This window comes from Kwoniella europaea, chromosome 2 (genome assembly GCF_036810445.1).
Source record: "Kwoniella europaea PYCC6329 chromosome 2, complete sequence".
NCBI lineage: Eukaryota > Fungi > Basidiomycota > Tremellomycetes > Tremellales > Cryptococcaceae > Kwoniella > Kwoniella europaea.
This window is the reverse complement of record NC_089488.1, coordinates 1,090,147-1,110,636: the sequence shown is the minus strand read 5'-3', so window position 1 is coordinate 1,110,636 and position 20,490 is coordinate 1,090,147. Positions and strand designations below refer to the sequence as shown.

At 44.4% G+C, this 20,490-nt stretch overlaps 9 protein-coding genes across 9 annotated transcripts; 5 read left to right on the top strand and 4 right to left on the bottom strand.

Moving 5' to 3' along the window:
• Positions 1–188: 188 nt before the first annotated feature.
• Positions 189–4,502, top strand: V865_006747 (uncharacterized protein; the record flags this gene model as incomplete). Its single annotated transcript, XM_066230504.1, has 14 exons — positions 189–496; positions 556–623; positions 722–834; positions 903–1,015; positions 1,072–1,225; positions 1,291–1,442; positions 1,499–2,166; positions 2,252–2,735; positions 2,810–3,152; positions 3,227–3,364; positions 3,443–3,565; positions 3,622–3,794; positions 3,864–3,948; positions 4,035–4,502. The coding sequence occupies 14 exons, from the start codon at positions 189–191 to the stop codon at positions 4,500–4,502; spliced, it is 3,390 nt and encodes a 1,129-aa protein (XP_066086601.1).
• A 799-nt stretch (positions 4,503–5,301) lies between these two features.
• On the top strand, positions 5,302–5,928 carry V865_006746 (uncharacterized protein; the record flags this gene model as incomplete). The annotated part of the gene is made up of 2 exons (XM_066230503.1): positions 5,302–5,616; positions 5,689–5,928. The coding sequence occupies 2 exons, from the start codon at positions 5,302–5,304 to the stop codon at positions 5,926–5,928; spliced, it is 555 nt and encodes a 184-aa protein (XP_066086600.1).
• A 344-nt stretch (positions 5,929–6,272) lies between these two features.
• V865_006745 (uncharacterized protein) lies at positions 6,273–8,311 on the bottom strand (the record flags this gene model as incomplete). The annotated part of the gene is made up of 13 exons (XM_066230502.1): positions 6,273–6,452; positions 6,516–6,587; positions 6,655–6,763; positions 6,834–6,938; positions 7,006–7,041; positions 7,111–7,223; positions 7,304–7,339; positions 7,405–7,468; positions 7,541–7,664; positions 7,723–7,793; positions 7,856–7,993; positions 8,079–8,177; positions 8,241–8,311. The coding sequence occupies 13 exons, from the start codon at positions 8,309–8,311 to the stop codon at positions 6,273–6,275; spliced, it is 1,218 nt and encodes a 405-aa protein (XP_066086599.1).
• Positions 8,312–9,207: 896 nt separating this feature from the next.
• V865_006744 (uncharacterized protein) lies at positions 9,208–11,190 on the bottom strand (the record flags this gene model as incomplete). The annotated part of the gene is made up of 7 exons (XM_066230501.1): positions 9,208–9,944; positions 10,036–10,156; positions 10,231–10,368; positions 10,445–10,537; positions 10,615–10,722; positions 10,792–10,917; positions 10,990–11,190. The coding sequence occupies 7 exons, from the start codon at positions 11,188–11,190 to the stop codon at positions 9,208–9,210; spliced, it is 1,524 nt and encodes a 507-aa protein (XP_066086598.1).
• Positions 11,191–11,655: 465 nt separating this feature from the next.
• Positions 11,656–12,193, top strand: V865_006743 (uncharacterized protein; the record flags this gene model as incomplete). Its single annotated transcript, XM_066230500.1, has 4 exons — positions 11,656–11,689; positions 11,752–11,845; positions 11,913–11,993; positions 12,100–12,193. The coding sequence occupies 4 exons, from the start codon at positions 11,656–11,658 to the stop codon at positions 12,191–12,193; spliced, it is 303 nt and encodes a 100-aa protein (XP_066086597.1).
• Positions 12,194–12,646: 453 nt separating this feature from the next.
• V865_006742 (uncharacterized protein) lies at positions 12,647–13,962 on the bottom strand (the record flags this gene model as incomplete). Its single annotated transcript, XM_066230499.1, has 5 exons — positions 12,647–12,706; positions 12,765–12,962; positions 13,107–13,424; positions 13,632–13,760; positions 13,918–13,962. The coding sequence occupies 5 exons, from the start codon at positions 13,960–13,962 to the stop codon at positions 12,647–12,649; spliced, it is 750 nt and encodes a 249-aa protein (XP_066086596.1).
• A 1,323-nt stretch (positions 13,963–15,285) lies between these two features.
• Positions 15,286–16,240, bottom strand: V865_006741 (uncharacterized protein; the record flags this gene model as incomplete). Its single annotated transcript, XM_066230498.1, has 4 exons — positions 15,286–15,332; positions 15,489–15,668; positions 15,837–15,897; positions 16,238–16,240. 4 exons carry the CDS (start codon positions 16,238–16,240, stop codon positions 15,286–15,288), a joined length of 291 nt encoding a protein of 96 aa, XP_066086595.1.
• Positions 16,241–16,948: 708 nt separating this feature from the next.
• On the top strand, positions 16,949–18,429 carry V865_006740 (uncharacterized protein; the record flags this gene model as incomplete). The annotated part of the gene is made up of 6 exons (XM_066230497.1): positions 16,949–17,017; positions 17,341–17,455; positions 17,573–17,673; positions 17,762–17,912; positions 17,987–18,278; positions 18,360–18,429. The coding sequence occupies 6 exons, from the start codon at positions 16,949–16,951 to the stop codon at positions 18,427–18,429; spliced, it is 798 nt and encodes a 265-aa protein (XP_066086594.1).
• A 684-nt stretch (positions 18,430–19,113) lies between these two features.
• V865_006739 (uncharacterized protein) lies at positions 19,114–20,314 on the top strand (the record flags this gene model as incomplete). The annotated part of the gene is made up of 5 exons (XM_066230496.1): positions 19,114–19,275; positions 19,532–19,568; positions 19,714–19,808; positions 20,102–20,160; positions 20,245–20,314. The coding sequence occupies 5 exons, from the start codon at positions 19,114–19,116 to the stop codon at positions 20,312–20,314; spliced, it is 423 nt and encodes a 140-aa protein (XP_066086593.1).
• Positions 20,315–20,490: the final 176 nt, after the last annotated feature.

Genomic DNA, 20,490 nt, shown 5'->3' with positions numbered 1-20,490 from the left:
TGAAAGTGTTTTCCGTCGGAAGTCGCGGGCCAAGGTGACGTATAAAAACAAGAAGATCGTCAACCGCTCCTGTGAATCTATCTACCTCATTTCATCTCATCAACGCCTCTTTATAGCTGAGACGAGCCAGTCACGGGCGATCGCATCCCTCGGCTTGAAAACCCACCCTTCCCACATCGCCGTCAATCATGTCCACACCCCAGCCCACCTTTCCTCCAAATTCGCGTCGTCACATCCCCTATCTCTCATTCCACAAAACACTTATACGGCAGATATGTCGACCGCAGCAGGATGATCTGGTGATACTCGCCAAGGGATTGGGTTTGCGGAGAATAGTCTGTGCATTGTTGAAGACATACGATAGGAAAGAAGATCTGGTTCTTGTGGTGGGCGCTACGCCCGCGGACGAAGCTGGGATAGGAGATGAGCTGGGTATTATGGGTGTGAGAGATCCGGGGTTTAGAGTAGTCGGATATGAAATGAATGTCAAGGAGCGGTGAGTGAATACGTTAGCACTTCAAATAGAAAGGCTGCGGCTGATTCAGGGGACGATAGAGAGGAAATGTATAGACATGGAGGACTGTTCTCGGTTACTAGCAAGATTCTGGTGAATGACTTCTTGAGTGAGTGTCCCAGGTTGAATCACTATTCATAAGTAGGAGACGCTTTTCATGACGATTCAAGCGTTCTGGGAGCTGATTGGTGGTCTGGGTGCTGTCAGAGGGGACGATACCGGCCAAACTTATTACTGGTCTTGTCATACTCCACGCAGAAAGAGTATCTCATGGAAGTCAAGAGGAGTTTGCTGTTCGTCTATACCGACGAGAGAATCAGGTGTGTTCGATGATATACTCATTCATCTCTATCTCACCCAATCCAGCAGCTGATACGATCTACCTCAGAGCGGTTTCTGCAAGGCTTTTTCCGATGAACCCGAGATGTTCGCTCATGGTATATCACCGTTGAAAGATATGCTGGTGAATCTAAATATGAACAGCGTGATGATATGGCCAAGGTATGTGATCACCAAGTCAAATAGCCGTCTTTGAGCCCAGCTAAGTTTTTGCGTAGGTTCAACGAAGATGTCAAGCAAGCTTTAGCGAGTCGGAGAGCAGATGTAGTAGAGATGTATCAGCCTATGACCGATCTGATGAGACAATGTCAGGACAGTATAACGGAATGTATGGAAGCTATGTTAGTGGAACTCAAGAGGGATCATTCTTTGGTGAGCATGTTCAAAACTCAGGCTTACATATAAAATCCAAATTGTTGACATGAACGCATTCGTAGAACCTTGATCTGGAAGACATCAACGTCCGGAATGCCCAATTCAAGAATTTCGATACCATTGTTCGATCCAAGTTGAAACCAGTCTGGCACAAAGTAGGTGCAAAAACCAAGATTCATGTTGCTGCTTTGACGGAATTGAGGAATTTACACACGTGAGCTCCTCTGTGTCCATCGATCTAGCCAAAGGAAGCTGACTCTATTGTCACAGATGGCTACTGGAGTACGATTCCGCTACATTCGCCTCATACATCAATACGCTACAAAGACAACATTTTCAAGCGGAAAAATTGGCTACTGGGCCAGCTAGACATGTGCACGATTGGTTCAATGCGAAATCAGCTAGTAAATTGGTGGAAGCGTCTCAAGCTAGAGTGTCACGTAAAGCACCTATAATGGACAATGAGCATCATGATGATTCTCCGTCGCGCGAAGAGGTCAGAGAAGGCCCACAGGGGGTCGACGAAGGTGTAGATGAGTTCAGGGATGAGGAAGAAGCACTCAGAGCAGCTGAAAGTATGGCAACCACAAATGGGACAGCTGATGATGAGAACGAAGATGAAATTATGGAGGTATTCGCTACTCAAACTCAGACTGTACCTCAGACGCAAGATGACGATGAAGACGAGGCAATGGTAGAGATAGGTACGAATGGGGATGGAGATGGAGAGGATACGCTCAGAGAGGCTACAGGTGATGCTCCGCCGGTGTTTAGACCTGTTCTAGTAGGACTGGAGGAAGGCCTATCACGAAGTGTCAAGAAAAGGTTGAGAAAAGGTCATGAAGCAGTCTTGGAAGAACAACCGAAATGGAGTTTGTTAGCAAAGGTACTGAAGGAGATCGAAGATACCATTGCTAGAGTAACAGAATCGCACGCTGGTGAGTGGAGCGATCGCTGATCTAGCGTTGTGCACACCGATTAAAGATGAAGAACGATCATAGAGACTGATTGTTCTTTGTACAGATTCACCTGGAACCAACATCGTCTTGATAATGTGTTCGTCCGATCGGACATGTTTGCAACTACGTCAATACCTCACAACGATGCAAAAAACAGATCCGCCCTTCGGTCCAAGGGCAGGAAAGAAAATGATGGAAACTTTGTTTTTGTCGAATTGGCAACATGAGAAAAACGGAGAGAGACTATCCGATCCAAATAAGATGAAGGGGGATGAGGGTGATGAGGTGCGAGTAAAAAGAGGTGAGATGGAAGAAAAGAGGTTAGAGGACGCGAACCAACGAAGGGGGACCAACGGGAACAGAGGTAGAGGTGTACCTGCTTACAAGCGAAGGAGGATAAGAGGTGGTGCTGCTGCAGCGATGGCTGCTCCCAGATTGGCTGATATGGAAAGGGATCACAAGGAGACGATGATGAAAGCTCAATCTGCTTTTGCCGGTGGTGATGACAGTATGGAGGATCAGCAGATGCAATGGGCTTTAGCTGAGTCGTCAGTTTCGTTACCCTCTTTCCATCTGCGAACCGATCTTTGATACAGGGCTGATAAAATCGATTGATGTACAGGTCAAGAGGGGCTGGATCGTCTTCGTCTACACCTGCGCCTGATCCGAGTTCAGCATTACTAGCTCGATCAGGTGTTGTGGAAGAACAAGATCTCGACCCGATGACTTCATCATTGACTTTCTCAAACACTTCTTCGACATTCAATCAGTTCTCCGACAGCTCAGGCTATGATTTTGGTCTTATGCCTGAAAACTTTGAAGATGAGTATGGATTATTGGCACCTGAAGACACAGTCATAATACGGCCGTACGGAGGTGAAGATGATGATATCTTGTTGCAAGAGCTGAGACCTAGATTTGTGGTTATGTACGAACCGAACCTTGCTTTTATACGGCGACTGGAGGTAAGTCATATTTCGACCTTGCATGTGTAGCATTCAGCAGATCAAGAACACAACAAGCTGATTGTTCGACGCAGGTTTACAAAAACAGTAATCCGGGTTTGGCACTTCGAGTGTATCAGATGATTTATACCAATTCTTTCGAGGAGGATAGATTCTTGTCGACTATCACGAGGGAAGCTGAGGCTTTCAAGAAGCTCATAGATGATAGGCAGGTGAGCATTCCCTAGCATAATTGATTGGTATGACCGGCGGGACAGATCTCGCTGATAGGGGTAACGAATCTCCCGTAGACCATGGTCATCCCCATATACAACAATAATCCCCGAGCACCAATGAGAGACAATGTGACTCGTTCGAAGACCACCTACTCGTCAAGGAACGCCGGTGGTGGTGAGCCTGTTGATGATGCTCGTGTAAGTCATACCTGGCAGTTATTGGTTCTTCCACTAAGAATATCATTTAAATATAGATAATCGTCGATATACGAGAGATGGGAGCACTCCTTCCGTCACTTATCGATGCGGCAGGTATCAAAGTTGTACCTACTACGCTGACCGTGGGAGATTATATCTTGTCGCCTAAGATGTGTGTGGAGAGAAAGGCTTTACCCGATCTGGAGGCGAGTTTTGCCAATGGTCGACTGTGAGTGATCTTCTGGTCTGCATCGTAAAACAATCAAAATCCTGACTGGATCGTCCAAAAATTCTATAGACACACCCAGTGTGAATCGATGACCGCTCATTATGAGATTTGCATCTTGCTTATTGAGTTCGAAGAAGATAAGTTTGGGTTGAGGGTAAGTGATCCCCCAGTCACGAAGTCTAAGTCTCACAGTGTTGAAAATGATTTTACGTGTGCTGATATGAGTATCAATACTATCAGACCCGTGAGGATGCTCGGCGGGAAACCGCGGGAAGATCATCCGAGAAAGACGACTCATGGCGCGATACATTCTACCTCCAATCAAAATTAGTGTTATTAACGCTGCATTTTCCGAAACTGCGAATAATCTGGTCTTCGTCCCCCCATGAATCCGTGAGGATATTATCGGACTTAAAGCTGAACCACGATGAACCCGATGAGATGTCTGCCACCATGAAGGGAACGTCCTCAGAAGCAGGAGTAACTGAATCGTTCAGAAGTGGAATCGAAAATACAGGTTCGGTAGAAATGTTACGTTCCATACCTGGCATAAGCGGACGGAATCTGAAATTAGTGATGAGTAAGATTGAATCGATAAGGGATTTAGTTCGGATGAACAAGAGGGAAATGAAGGGTTTGTTAGGTGATGAGAATGGAGAGAAGTGCTGGGAGTTTGTGAATCATGATTCGAGGTATAGGAGGTATTAGAGGGAAATGTTTCGGCTATCCGTTTCCAGGATTATCTATCAGGCTGACTGTTGGATCTACAAGTTGAGAAAGTACGAAATCTCATCGACCATGAATGCAATACGGATTCGCATGAAACACCTTGATAGCAACCTCAGAAAGTACGAGTCGCAATACTGTATGTATGCTGTCGTTCCGCTGCAAGCGGTCGAAAGACCATTTTCTTGTCTATATAACATATATACATTAGTATGTGTGCGATAATCTTGGCCGGGTGCATGTATGGGGATGTGTGGACGAGAATTGCAGAAGGTCTTCAACCAAATCAATGGGAAAGACAAAGCCAAGGCCGATCGGCAATGACAGAGTTTTAGGGCTGGACAAGCGGCCACAGTAACCCATTCGAGACTTCAGTGTGCCACACGATCTATGTGAGGTGTTTAGGCAAGTAAACAGGTTGAGATTACGGGTCCACGGGGACCGATCCAGTCGGTCATTGGTGACAGTCCCTCATGTTTGCGAATAGTTCCTTTCATTCAAGGAGCTCTTGTGTGCTGATCGTCGACGACATAGTCAGGGGATCTACTAATGACCTCGAGGGGTAGCATTTAATCAGGATCGACTCCTTTGATCAGTTCATATTCGCTCCATTCTGTTATGATCAACTCAGAGGCCCAATCAGGTTGTGCCACGGGCCTATAAATATGAGAAAAGAGGACCCTCAACAAGTCATCACACTTGTTTCTCCACTGACATCATTTTCTAGTCCAGCTCCCGCATATTATACAGTACCTACCTTATATTCTTTAACATATTGACTATGTTATTCAACATCCCTATTATTATCTCCATCCTTTCGCTAGGATCTGTAGCACTCGCCGCCCCCGCACCGTCTGAATTATCACAACGTGGAGATGGGAGTGCCGAGATTGTCCTAGGTCTTCCCGCAGGTTCAAGGATGGTAGACGGAGATGATACCTCTGTCGGTGTTATGGGAGGTACAGGTAAAGATTTCATCTTGCAATGGCCAAAAGAGACTTTAGATAAGATTGGTAACAACGAACATACGGAGAAAGCAGTTTGGTGGGACGTTTTTGAAAGTCCTGAAAAATCTGTGATGAAATGGCATATCAAGGTACGTACCATCAGAATAATTCAGACATATCACTGTGATTGCTTTACTGAATTCAGAATTTGACTTGAACAGTGCCGAGCACGTATCAGCAGCAATTTCGCCAACAGCTACAGATTCGATCTTCTCACTACCGCGCCCTGGAAGAACTCCAAAGGTGATGTGAGCTCCGACGCTGCCGCCTTTGGATGCTTCTTGGGAGAGAGTGAATGTTATTCTGATTGTGAGAATTTCCCGCGTATCAAATACGTGAGTCTACAGATATCCAACATCTCTAATACAGGATTGGCCCCCCGTCCCCCTCGAGAAGCGTAAGTGTCAGTAGCTAATCATCGGTTCATTCCATCAGGATTGATCAATTTGGGTCGTTATCTAGTCTGTAGCTGTGTCCGTGACTTATGCATTGAAAGAACACATGTCCGTTTGACTTGTGATCAACCTTTGAAGTTCATGCAAGAAGTCAGAACAAATATACTGAGAAACGTTTCAGACTGTACGGTGTTTCATACAAGCTGAGCTCGGTAACGGCCATTCATTTTAAGATTGACTCGTTTTGTCCAAGAGCGAGTAGTGTGAAGCGGATCTACCGTGACGCGTAGGCCGACATTAGGCAAAGTATCCAAAGCATCCAGGCTGATAGCATCAGCTACATACGGAAGCTACACTCGAGATTCCTTTAAAGCGTCTGCGAACGTTAGTCCCGTTTGAGATGTATGAGGTGTCTTGTCCAATTCTCCTTTATAGATCAATTCGTCCTCTCCTGATTCCTCCGGAATGGTACTGTTGATGTAACCTTCTTGACGAGCAATAGTTTGCGTGGCAGGATTGTACCTTTCAGCCTATGTATACCAATCTTGAGATCAGCCAAATCCGTTATCATTCACTTGTAAAACCTCACTGACTTGCACATAAGTTTCGGTAGTTACCTTGACATTACCTTCCATTGTTCGCTTTTTCAGTTGATATGTGTTGACCTGCCACCGAGGTGAAGCCATTAGCCAGAATACAATGATATTTGAGCGGATACATGTGTTGACTCACTTTCCTTTGTTGACTTGAAGCGTCCTTGGAGCTCATGACTGCCCGCAAACTCATTCGGGAATTCAAGACGGCCAAGAAACCGACAACGTAGGTTTTGGGCATGGTCATCCTGGGCAAATATGAGCTACATGCGCAAGCTAGGCTGAGGTGAAGAGGAATGGATGAAGGTGTGTACTCACATGAAGAAACCAGTCAGATTCGAAGTTACATCGATTATAACTTCGTCAGGATGAGCGGCAGCTTTGGTAGTTTTGTATGCGAAGATGATAAGGAACGAGATTGCCCTACGAGGATGAGACGAGCCAGCTCAGTGCGGTAGCATGATAGGACCATATAGCTTTTCGTACTCACATGAGGGTAGGAGGTAGTTGAGTTTCCGCTGAAATTCTATGGAAAATAACACACAAAACCAGTTCAGTCAGACTCAATCTTTCGCATGGGCCACATGGAACTTACGCGAGTAATTTGTTGACTAATTGATCGGTCTGAATAAAACCTGATTTTGTCCTTGAGAGACACCACATGATGGAGGTTGTTATGATACAATCTGCTGCCATCGCTCCGGCGGTCTGAGGCATTACGTGAGTCATTAGTATCGTACTCATGGTTTCGTGACCGGTGCTCATGAGATCCCAACAATATGACTCACGTAGAGATAGATGAATATAGTGGCTTTTGTGGCGGACTGATGGATGTGCCGAACAAGTCAGAGCTATCTTAAGTGGGTATGTACTTATCACTAAGTCTTACCGAAGCTTCTGTAGCAGATTCAGAAGTGATCTTACTTCCTATTCCACCTATGACGGAGGTAAGGCTGGAGCGATGGAGTGAAACGGAATCAGTGTCCATAAACTGATAAATATAACTGAGATGTTAAGGTGCGCACATGAATGACATAATGATGCCGCCTAGGATGTTGTTTTTTCGGGATAGCTTATACGCTCGATCACAGTAGAATATTTGTACTCTCGCAGATGTCAGCGGTGCAATTATACCCAGCCATGAACTCCCTATAATCAAGTCCTTCAGTTATTCTCTCCATATAAGGAAGCTGGCTGATTTACTTACAGTCTGCGCTGGCAAATGTTCGATAGGTACCGAAATTGTTGACGAAGACATGATGAACGTAGGCTACATTACTGATACATCGCTGATCCGTCAACCCTGTGAATCCACCTTCTACCCCGTGGTCAGGACTTACAATATCGAAGCGATAGTTCCAAATAAAGCACACCATGCTACGAGTATCTTGATGAACCACCTATCTTCCACCGCATACGAGCCCCATTTTACCAATTGGGCGAGCATTACGCCGAAGAGGACGAAATCACTGATGAACCTAGAAACAGTATACTTCACTCAGCATACGGTTTCTGTTTTTGTTTCTTTTTGTCACATGATAAAGTAAGGATACAAAGACAAGCCCTATAAGTATTGGGCCTAAGTATAATCCAGTATGAGGTTCTAAGATAGCTTTTAGTCCTGCTTCAACGGCATCCGTGGAATTATCGGTGGCTGCGAGTCTACAGCAGTCCGACAATTGGTTAGGAAATATACGATCAGTTGGGAATATGCAAGTCACTTACTGGAGTAAATGAGGTCCACCACAGGTCGGATCGCCCCATATCACCTTATTGCCTAAGAATCCAGTGCTCATCTTCTAATGTAGGGAAAGTTGAGGATGTAGACGGGACTCGAAGAGTATATACGAGTATGTATACGGAATTGAGAGGGGGACCAGTCGAATCTCGACTATCGAAGTTGGTATCTCAGTGATATGAGATGATTAATCTCTATGAGCAAGTTTGATGTTCGACTTTCTTATATGTTCACTGGAAGAAATATACTTCCTTCGGTGATCAACTTTCAGCGGATCATCTGGAAAAGGGACGAGAGAATGAAAAGGTACAGATACACATAATCATGTACCTCGACTACAGCGATCATCATTTGTGTCTTCGACGTGATGGCTCATCATCGGCGGTTGACCTGAATGAGCTCCAAGACCTATTCCCACATCATTGCTCGGTTTCGGTTGAGGAAATCGTTTCCGAGCACTGTTCAAAGTTACCATCAGAGTTTAGGGCATGCGACTCCAATTGGAAGGGTCTGTGCCACTCGCCACACCGCAGTATGAAACGTTCCGCTCCGAGGAGGGTGAGAGGAGGGTCTGTGCCAAGAACCTAGATGTTCCTATTTCTCCCTTCGCTGGCTGATCAAGCATTGCACCCCTAGGTACAGGCAAGGGAACTCGAAAGAATTGAAAGGACCATGCTTGTGTATTGAGCCATCACTCGATGTAAGTCTCGTCCCCGCGGATCGAGAATTCAGAAGAAGCGCTCCGCAATATCAAACTCATTGATGCGTACAAGTACATGCCAAAAATCAGGCATGGCTCATGGTATTGTTGGTGCAATGCACTCATTGGCCGTATGGCCCTGGCTGAGCTTGAGGCAATTTGTATTGCATGCACGAACGAGACTATACACTTTCGTTTTGAATCTCAGCACCAAGAAATACTGGAATTTCGTACATTGCATTACAGTGCGAGCCCTAACCAACGGCACGACTATTGAACACGCCCATTCTCCTACCTGTTCCATGACCTTGCATTGTTCCTAATCCATCTGCGCCAGGTGTAGGGGGGTTCGAAGCGAATTGACCTCTGAACCTGAACTGGTTTTGATTCTGACTATCATTCACACTTGGCGTAGCCGTACTAGCTGTAGGGATGGGTTCAGGTATCTGTTGTCTATATGAAGTGACAGAAGGTGAATTAGGACGTGATGTTTGAGTTGATAGATATGGTGGTCTGCGAGGTATAGGTTGTTCAATCTTGCTTGTTGACGTCGTGGTCGAAGATACCAATTTTGCTGGAATAGGTATTCTCTTTTCGCCTCTTCCTCCGATACCGACTGAAGGAGTAGTATCGGTATTACCATCCAGGCCTTCTTCCCTATCCAATTCTCTGGCTCTGGATATAGCTACTTCATCCAAAGGTTCATATAACCCTTCGTCCTCGTCCTCGTCTACATCCACAGTAGTATTATCCATACTTGGACTTGCCCCTGGTCCCATCATTCCATTGACCATCCTTGATATACCCTGCGACATAGCTTCGCTCATTGCATTCACTGCTGATTCGCCTAGGTCGTTCAATAATGGTGTGGGAGATACAGATGGAGAGAGTATGCGAGGTAAGGCAAGAGAGAGATGAGCAGGGTAGACGAATCGATCTTGAATGACGGATCGAAGACGGGATAAGATGAGTTGTTCAAGTTTTGGTATATCTACATGGAACCAATACAGGATCAAAGGTCATTTTCTGAGTTCGAATTCATCCAGAACGAGAAGCGATCAGTGTGAAGGGTATATGCGTACCTTGTAGTTTGGCTCTACTACCTAGTAGACTTGTAGTCTTAAGATTCAGGTGGAAATCGGGAAGAAGACTAACATGGACATGCTGTCTCTCGTCAACCGGTTCATGTAGTTGGACACTCAACTACAATCATATCAACTATCAGCTGATGTCTCCTAAACCTGTGAGATCGGAGACAGAGAGCCAGCTAAACTTACAGTCCCGCCTATCGACACAAGCTCCACACCTAACGCTACGGGCAGTACGGCGAATCTGGGTCTAGGGAAATTGACCAGTACTGCGGTCGACAAAGATAGGGAAATGGAATCTAGGTAATCTACATCTATCTCTGAGCGCTATTAACATGACACAAGTAGATCACCATCAGCTGCTATATTTCAACAAGGAGTCCAGTGTCAGAGAAACACGTACGATCCTGCCTTGACCGTCCGCAGGCCGTATTCTAGCATTTGAGAGTAATGGGTAAGCTTTACCTAACGATAGTGAGGTGACCTCGATCGGATCCTATATACCACAATTGTCATAAAGGTCAGTCACAATGAAGAAAAGCGGGTGTAACACGCATGGAGAGTTGAACTCACAAGCCAGCTGAGATTCTTTCCAGTGGGATTCAGCCATTTCTCTATCCTCTGTCTTGCTCCTTCTTCACCATTCGCAGAGAGCAGATCGTTCCTGTATCCTTGTAACATCTGCGAAAGACGCATAACCCACATCAGCTTAATGATAAATCTCAAAGGGACTATTCGGCTGAAACTCACCTGAGCTAGTAGGACGTTCACCCAATCTGTCGACTCGGCAGCATGAGTAGCCATTTCGTAGTTTGTTTTCTGCAACAGCTGAGTAGGTGGCGGAGGTGGAACGGAGGTAGTGGATAAGAGGGCTTTCTACAATACGAAAAGAGCAGATACTATATCAGCATACATGACCAAGATAGCTGTACAATTGTACTGACTGACCTTGGCTTTCTCCGCTCGTCTCCTCTTCCAACCTTCCGCATCTATCTCCTCCGAAGGTGAGAATACCACATATCTCACGAAGAGCAGTACGATGATCAGGAAGGATGCTTGACCCAGTATGAATCCTTGCGTGAAGGTCCATGAGGATGTTGGAGGAGGTAGGGGAGAGAGGGAAGGAGGAAGGGGTGGTGTGTTGGACATGGTGAGGGGTGGGATTGATAAAACGATGGGGGAAGGGTATTATATTGACATTTCTTGATGATCTTCTTGTGTTTGGTCTGTCACATGTACCGTCTTCTCTGTGTTCTGTACGCTGTTTGCCAGATCGTTTCGAAAGATGATGCTCCGTATCTTGAATAGTCTTCGTTCTCTTCATCTAGACTCGACTGATCGTCAATGTTCAAAGTAGCAGTGATCAGGTTAATCCTCGGTTAAATCAATCAACCACAATCATATCTTAATTACTCCCCCCTCTTTTGGTTGGGTTTGTTTGGACTTGGACGCGCCTCTCTTTCCCTTTTCACCTGTTTGCCGTTTGCCGTCTGTCTTTGTTTTTCTCTTTCTTCAATCAACCAAGTCAACCTCTGCGTATCAACGACCATCACCCTCACTATCACAACCAAGTCACCTCATCCAGTAAGTCAACCGTCAAACTCTCAGTTCAAAATGTCATCTAACAACGTGCTCCAACAATCTAAAGGTGAGCTCTTCGTCATCCATCTCGTCGATGATCCCAGCTGACTAACCGAACGAATATCATAGTCCAACCTACCGCCTCTGCTTCCACTCAGCCACACCCACCCTCTTTCCTTCAAAAGAAAGGTCTCTTAGGGGGAGCAGGCAGAGGAGGTGCAGCGTGAGTCGCTTTGTTTCCTTCAGATGAATGGATCAAAGCTGATACCATGGGATTGGGATCGGAACAGTTCGATAGTCTCTCCTACGGATAATGTCCTTTCACCATGTTCAGCTAAATTGAGTGGAGCCAAACAGAGACATTTCCAAAAGTGAGTTGGGCTTTCAATTCGATGATGGACACCGGGAGGGTAGTCGATCCTTCTTCATGTAAGAACGTTCACCGTTTACTGACTACAACCTCTTTGCTTCGTTCAGAGGCAAACCAATCCTGCTGGCTAGTCAACTCTCGCAACTCGCTTCGTCGAGTTCCAACTCAAGTGTCAAAACGGATGCTAAGATTGATTTTTGATCAATACAACCAGCGACCTAGCGACCTAGCGACCTAGCAACCTAGTCGGACCTGAGGATTTGTGTTTCAATCCATACCAAAAATGCGGTAATCTTATCTCCTAATTTATATGCCACATTTCCTCCTCTTCCCATTCATTCTGCGCATTGACATATACTCATATTCATACCTTGTCTGTTTCCATTTGTCATAATTTTTCTCATCTTGTGTAATTGAATTTATTATTGCTATCTCTCACGAGTGACTATTCACATGCATGTTATCTTTTTCATCATTCCCAACCCTAGATTTGAACTACCTGTCCGAAACCGAAATCTATTCAATTCAATAATCTACTGATCTACTGATCTACTGATTTACTTTACAAGTCCTTGTCATATGCTGGTGTCCATTCCAAACCATAGCATCTAAATCCTCACACCATTCGATACTTGTGGCTTTAACAGATGCGATCTACTTACTCTCGACAGATGGCCAGAATCGTTGTTCGTACCAAAGAATAGTCTTGAAAGCCTGTGGTGTGAATGGATCAGTATACAGACCATATACTACATATTCCGGCTCTACTCACCTTTTCACATCTCTCCGCGACCTCACTTCCCAATTCAATGTCAAACTTATTCATCGCATTTTCGCACCTCTCTACAAACTCTGTGAACTCAGGTGTCGTCCAATTATCGCAGAATTTGATTAAAGCTTTTTGAGTCTCGTTGGAAGAGTTGTTAAGGTGTGAGAAGGTTTTGGCGTAGATCCAGGCGGAGTTGTATATCTAGGAATTGTAAGAGCGTGAGCATGATACTTTGAGCGATAAGTGAAGGTTTGTTGATTTTGAGACAAAATACGTAAGAGGATATGCATTTTGTGATGTACCAGGTATTGAGTGATACAATGAAATCGTAGAGTGTAGACGTACCTTCTCACTTGCCCAGAGAACCATCATCCCTTCTTCAATACTACCTAACGCTCCTATAACCTGCAAATAATCTATATAACCTCTTGTGATTGGGCTGTATTCCCCAAGTAGACCATACTTGTTCATATCCCTTTCTCTTGGTTTATCGTCAAATACCTCCAAGCCGTGTTGGGATGCCACGGATAGGAACCAGTCTGTCTCACGGAGGAGGTTCGTGGCTGACCAACCCAAGATGGGAACTAGGTCGGATGCCGGGAAGGGTCGGATGGCAGAAGAAGAGGGTGAGAGGTTGATTTTGGATAGGAGGGCAGCGGTATACTATAAGATAAATAAGGTGAGTACAATTTATCAAGTTTTTTTCGTGACATGTGCTAAGTCAGGAAGGATGAGGGATTTAGAGGTGAATACTTTTGAGTATGTTAAGAAGAGTTAGATACCTCTCGATGAATGATGAACGATGGGTATAGTTGAAGGTTACATGTGAGTACCAAAATGATTCTAAAGTAAGAGATGACTTCGACCCACCTTGATACCACCCTCATAAGCAAATAGATAATCTTGCTTCAACCATTCTTTCAACACTTCCGAATTTATACTACCTTCTCCGGACTGTTTAAGGAATTCATGTTGAGTAGCTAGCTTGAAGTCGTCCGCCTATACCAGTTGGAATTGTAAACATATCAGTTTGTGTGTCCGTTGGTCTTTCGTGTACAGCTATATTCACTATATATGATAGTTCACATAACTGTACAAATTCATCCTTGGTCGACTACCTGTTCAATAGGAGCAATAGATTTCGTCGGATACTCACGTATTTCTCTAGGAGATAATCTGTAAACTTCTGTTTCGTGCTCATTTCCACACTTGTATTTTCGAGATTGGGCGATACCGTTCACAAGAATGACAAGTGGAAGAGGCAGTATTCGTATATAAGCTATGTATGAATACCTTTACTTAGTATCTATGTCTTACAACCGAGTACTCTTATATTCCCCATTGCATCTTTTACAGTTCCGGTACTCTTGTAACAGATCTCAGATCTCGTTCGGATATGTTTACCCTTTAGCTTAACCTTATCCGTCCTCCGTTATCAGATCGGACCGACATCACCCCCCATCGCATCCTCATTCTTGGTATAGTATGCAAATCGATCCTCCTGGTTGTGATGCATGTATGTACATGCAGCTATTTTTAAGTCGTAGAACAGATATGCATGATGCATCAAGAGATCGTGCCAGAGTTTAAGCAGGAAACATATAACTCAAAAGATTGAATATGGTACGGTACGGTATGGTAATTTGTAGTCCAGTACGAATGAATACAGGGATCGCTTGTCTTTCATCTCCCCATAACTAAATGCATACGGTAACGTCTTGGTTGTAGAACATCGTGAGTAGGGAGGACCGAAATCAATATATATAAGTATATGGATCTTAATACGCATTGACAAGATAGGTATACCTGCAGTAGGCTTCGTATTGTACAACAACGTTGAGGAATCAGCAGGTTTACTTGGGTTCTAAACGACAAGCAGTTTGAGGACACGAGTTCGCACGAAACTCATTAACATGGTAACGATCGATACAGTAAACCCTTTCATGTGTTCAGCAACTTAGAGTTAGAAACTAAAGTGGGTTTATGTACATGTACGAGATCGCATCAGTAGGAGAAAGATAGATCCCCTAAAATTGTTTCGCTTGAACGAAATGATCCAGGATTTCATAACCGCAGGATGGACAAGGCAAGGAGTCGAAGATCAACCACAACGGGTCAGGTAGGTAATCCAAAAGCTATGAGGAGCTGAGGGAGAATTGAGAAACGGTTGAAACTCAGATTATAAGATAGAATGATCATCATCAATCTATATTTGTAGTATGTCAGACCATTGTTGCAGCCTTGTACGTCAATCATATCGTTTACTTGGACAAACAGCGGGGAACAGCACAATCAAGATTGTAGGGGGTTACCTCATAAGGTAGTTATATCAGCAGAACCAGCCTGATTAGCTATAGAAACCAATGTGATATCGTGAGTCAGTAACGTTTTGAATAATGTCAACGTGTGGTGAACGATCTTTGCAGTATCGGTATCGGTATACAGGGTTCAAATGCATCTCATCCCAACCCTAATCAAATCCCAATCAAGTCAGATCTAAACAGCTACGAGAGAAGAGAACCGTTTATTTCTTCTTGGGGGCTTTGTTGGTGATGTCCTCAACTTTCAATCCTGCGACGTAAATTGGGAGTATATCAGCTGGTGTCCTTTTTGAGAAATCCAAGATAGAATCAAGGGTATGGAGATTGTAAGATGTATATGAGATACATCCTATACTCCTACCCTATAATCATGTCTGATGTTCATATAAACGGACGACCGACTCACCAGGGGGAAGAGATTGCTTCAATTTCTCGGCCTTCTCAGCATCGTCCAAAACCAAAGTGTAAAGGTATCTAGAACATCTGATCTTGAACTTCGTTACGTGGGTAGGAGCTTTCTTGGCGGCCTTGGTCTTGAGGGCGGCACCGGTAGGAGGTTTGATGGAGGTCTTCTTGATTCGGGCGACTGTGAGGTTGGTAGGGGATGTACATGGGATATGGGTAAGAAGGATAGGTCGAATGGAAATTTGTTGGTGGTTGAGTTCGGAAATGGATAGTGAAGGATAACATAAATCATACATCTGTCAGCATCCATTTCATCACATCTCCTGATGTATAGTCCAACACAACTCACGAGTAGCGTCCTTTCTTCGAGCGATCTCGAGGAACTTTTTGATGTCTTTGACTTGTTGGGGCTATAGAGTGATATATAGGTTAGCTACTGTTTTGCTTTATTTTCATTCCATCCGAGTCGTTTTCTTCCATTCGTCCTATTCGTGTGACCAGTCCTGTCTAGCCTTTGATCCAAAACGGTCTGGATGATCTACACTTTTCGATAGTGATGATAATGTCCGTTACGACCCATCTTGTCTGTTTCCCACGTCTATACCCTGCCGAATCTATCTCCAACACTGATTTTTTCTCCCTCCAACCGTTCGTTGATTGACCTTTGTTCTTCCCGATGTCCAATCCGTCTCATCTAATCCATTCCAAGCTACTGCTCTGCACTATCCGCTAAAGGTCGACTCGACTCACCATTTTGACTTGACCTGTATATACCTTGATGTCTAGGGAGCAAAACGGATCAGAAGATGTTTTCTTTTTAGCTGAAATCAACGGTGGAACCATCCAATGCAGGGTATGCAGCAAGCAGCAACTACCAACAATTCTCATCCTCAGTCTGTCGCATGGTCGATGGAAATTTCACAAAACGCCGATACCCCTCAAAACCACCCAGAGTCAAAACACCGACTGTGTGGCGCGGGGGGAAGACAAATCGCGAACGTCGGAGATAAGGTGCTTAACCGGGTCAATTGAATCCACTTCACCATACGTTTGCGAGCTTACATGTTTAAATCCGACAGCCGATTTATCCCATCCACCTACCCACTGGGTGGTCTACCATTCATTCATTTTTCACTCAGCCCTCCCTCACCATCGCACTTGCCTTCTTCTTCATCCTTCAAGACTCTTTCTTCTCTTACCTTCATCCATCAACCAAAAAAGAAGCATATCAAAATGGTACGCTACCACTCTATACAACCTAGGCATCACGTCTACACACATTTTTTGGATACATGAAACAATCTTCAGCAAATTGGATAGTACGGTCACGGTTACCTTTACGACTTTAATTAGGAGATGAAGGATATATCCGTGGTAGATTCGACTAGAATTTGGAAAAGAGATGTACGGTGTTGACTTGGTCCGGATCTTTCGTCTCCCTGTTCATTCGTATGAGTGAAGATGGAAGATTTGAGAGTGGATCATTCAGGTCAAACCGCCTCTTCCCCTGAGGATAGTTGGATCCCAACCGTATCTTGTCGAATGAACTTTTCTTTTATTCCTCCTTATGGGAATAGAAGGACGGTGATGATTTCTACAAATAGCATGACTGTCATATCGATCGATCTACCTCGATTCGATTCGACAATATGTCCTCTGCTATAATTGCTGTCTTTTCGACCATCACATTTACCTCTTTCATGTAACCTGTTGGGTGATTCCTCAGGTTCGGATTGGGTTGTATGATGGTCAAACGAAAAACCCTAGAGCTCCGACATGACGTGATGCCTATTTATCTTCGAAGAAAGAGCATCGCTGATGGTCGTCTCAATGACCCCCTTTTCCATAAATAGCCTAAAGCCGCTAAAGGAAAATCTAAGCCCGCTTCCGCCCCTTACGGTACCAAGAAAGCCGTCAAGAAGGACCAAAACCCTCTTTTCGAGAAGAGATCCAAGACTTTCGGTATCGGTGAGTACTACTTCCTTATCATCATCTCAACTCCATCATCTTTACCTTGTTTCTTTCATAGATTCATGTCTATTCCTTTGCGGTAGAGTACTGATCTTCGATTGCGTATGTATACAGGCGGTGATATCCCTCCCAAGAGAGATTTGACTCGATTCGTAAAATGGCCCGAGTACGTTAGACTCCAAAGACAAAAGGTCATCCTCAACCAACGATTGAAGGTGGGTCATCACTCGATTAGCTTCTATAGAGTCAAGTCCGATTTTCAATGCTCAATGCTGATTGTGTTATTTCCGGCATTTTTTTTAGGTACCCCCCGCCATTGCTCAATTCTCTCAAACTCTCGACAAGAACACTGCCACCCAACTCTTCCAATTGCTTAACAAGTACAAGCCCGAGTCCAAGCAAGAGAAGAAGGCCCGATTACCGAAGCCGAATCAAAGGCCAAGGAAGGTGACAAGTCCACCACCAAGGACTCCAAGAAACCCGTCTTTGCCAAATACGGTCTGAACCACGTTATCGCTTTGGTCGAAGCTAAGAAGGCCAAGTTGGTCGTCATTGCCGATGATGTTGACCCTATCGAACTTGTCGTCTTCTTGCCTGCTCTCTGTAGAAAGATGGGTGTACCTTATGTGATCGTTAAAGGAAAGGCCAGACTTGGTTTGATCACCGGAAAGAAGACCTCTTCTTCCGTCGCCATCACCGATGTCCGATCAGAAGACCAACAAGCTCTCGCCAACCTCGTTTCCGCCGCTAAGGCCAACTACCTCGACAAGGCTGAGGAGATCAGACGACACTGGGGTGGTGGTATCCGAGGTAACAAATCGTAAGTCAACCTTAATACCCAATATCCGACAGTGTGTGTATACGGAGGAATACATGCTGATTCCTGTTTTTCACCTCGCAGCGTTGCCAAACTCAGAAAGAGAGCCAAGGCTCTTGGTCAAGATGCCAAGAAGATCGATGTTTCCCTTTAAGCGGGTTTCATATGAGATTCAGGTGGATGAAGTCTTTAAGATAGGTCGTGTTGATTAAGGGTTTTTTTCTCCATACTATTGATACATCTATTTTATTGACATGTATGATATGGCTATAACGAATGTGTTTTGAGTTTGTGTTTGCGTTCATTGCTGCAACTCTGTTTCTGTAAAATTGATTACTCAAAAGTGTACAACGAAAAAGTCTAAAGTCTTTTTGTCTGAGAGTCTGAAATATTACTCAAGCTTGAACCACAAGTGGAATCACAATCAATCAACTGGACCAAACAGTCCTTCTCCTCAGTTTTTCTTTCACAATATTCATTCCTTCATTAGCATTTCTTATGCTAGAGCCATCATCTGTGCATGCCATATCTCTAACATGTTATAGACCATACATGTAGATATCATTGAGTGATGTATAGTATAGTATGGTAAAGTGAGAAGAGAAGAGAATGGGGGTTGACCAATCAATTCGCCACAAATGGTCAATCTCATTCATCTATCGTATCATCAAAGATCAAACAACGTGGCACGAGCCTTTTTGGTATTTGGGTTCCTGTTTTTTTTCAGATACAGCATAACTCTGATATATCTGATCGTATTCGTCGTATCAACTAATCATACATTGCACTCACCAACATAATCTGTCCTTCTCGACCCATCCCAGGAATATCATCAACCATGGCCGACGCATCTTCTTCCACCGCCCCACCCCCCGAGGCTGCCCCAGTACAACCAGAAGGTACTTACTCTCTCGAACAGTTGAAGGAACACAACACGCGAGAGAGTCTGTGGATGTTGTTGCATGATAAAGTCTATGATATCACGGCTTTCATGGATGAGGTGGGTTCAGACTGTCGTGTTTTTTTCTAAGTTCCTGAATGAGAATGAGAGGTAGGGGTGGTTAGGTGCTGAAGGGGCCATGTCAATTTAAATTGATCAGGTAGAGATGATCGAGATCGATTGAGAGATCATTGAAAGGTTGAAGCAAGGATGACTTAATTGTATAATTCGCTCCGATTAGAAATATCGGGCAGGGAATCACAGACAGTGAGATGAGATGACTGACTTGGATTAATTCTATGTTTCATGTTTATAGCATCCAGGTGGTGATGAAGTGTTGATCGAAGAAGCAGGTGAGTCCTTCCAAATCCATCGATAGTAAATCCAATCCGATCAGATACATGTACGGATTCCATAAACACTCTTCGTCATATCTTCACTCCTGTATTCATTGGGTCGTAAATGGACAAACGCTGATTTCAATCTTACGTTGTACAGGCCGAGACGCAACAGAGGCATTCGAAGATGTAGGACATTCAGACGAAGCTAGGGAAATGTTGCCTAAGATGTTATTGGGTGATTTCTACGGTGAGGTGAGTAGATGGTCCATTTTGACTTTCGGTTTGTCCTCTTGGTACGGGAAAATCAGCAGATACAATGGATGGTAAAGAAGGTATTTTTTTGGGGGGGAAGATGAGGATTGTCATGATTCCGGAGGCTTCAGAATCGGATGGGGGCAGCGTTACGTTTCCAGAATACATCCTCAATCGATCGATCTCACAGTTTGATCGGAGAGGAGACACTTAGAAGTGGCAACGGACCAGAAATAATCCCTCTTGAATCGAAAGGGAAAGGTTGAGCTAATCTCATTTCGATCTTTCATTAGAAAAAATCCAAATCGAAGAAATCACTCTCTTCAACCGGTGGATCAACTTCTTCTTCAGGGTGAGTACACCAAGTCATTCATCGTATCGACTCAATGGGGTATCCGAAGATGTTACTCATCTGTTGGTTTTGTCGTGTGAATAGATTCCCAATTTGGGTCGTACCAGTAGCTTTACTCGCTGCCTTCCTCGCATGGAGGGTGTTCTTAGCTTAATCAGTCTGGTCACATTTCAAAAGACTACATGAGGGGGTGGATAGTAGGTGATTGGACGTTGTTGTTGTAGATGGGACAGAGTGTTATAAAACATACATGATCAAGTTTACGTTTAATATATATAGAGAGGGAAAGAAAGGTCATTAGGTTTCTTTCCTGCTGTTTATGGTTTCGTT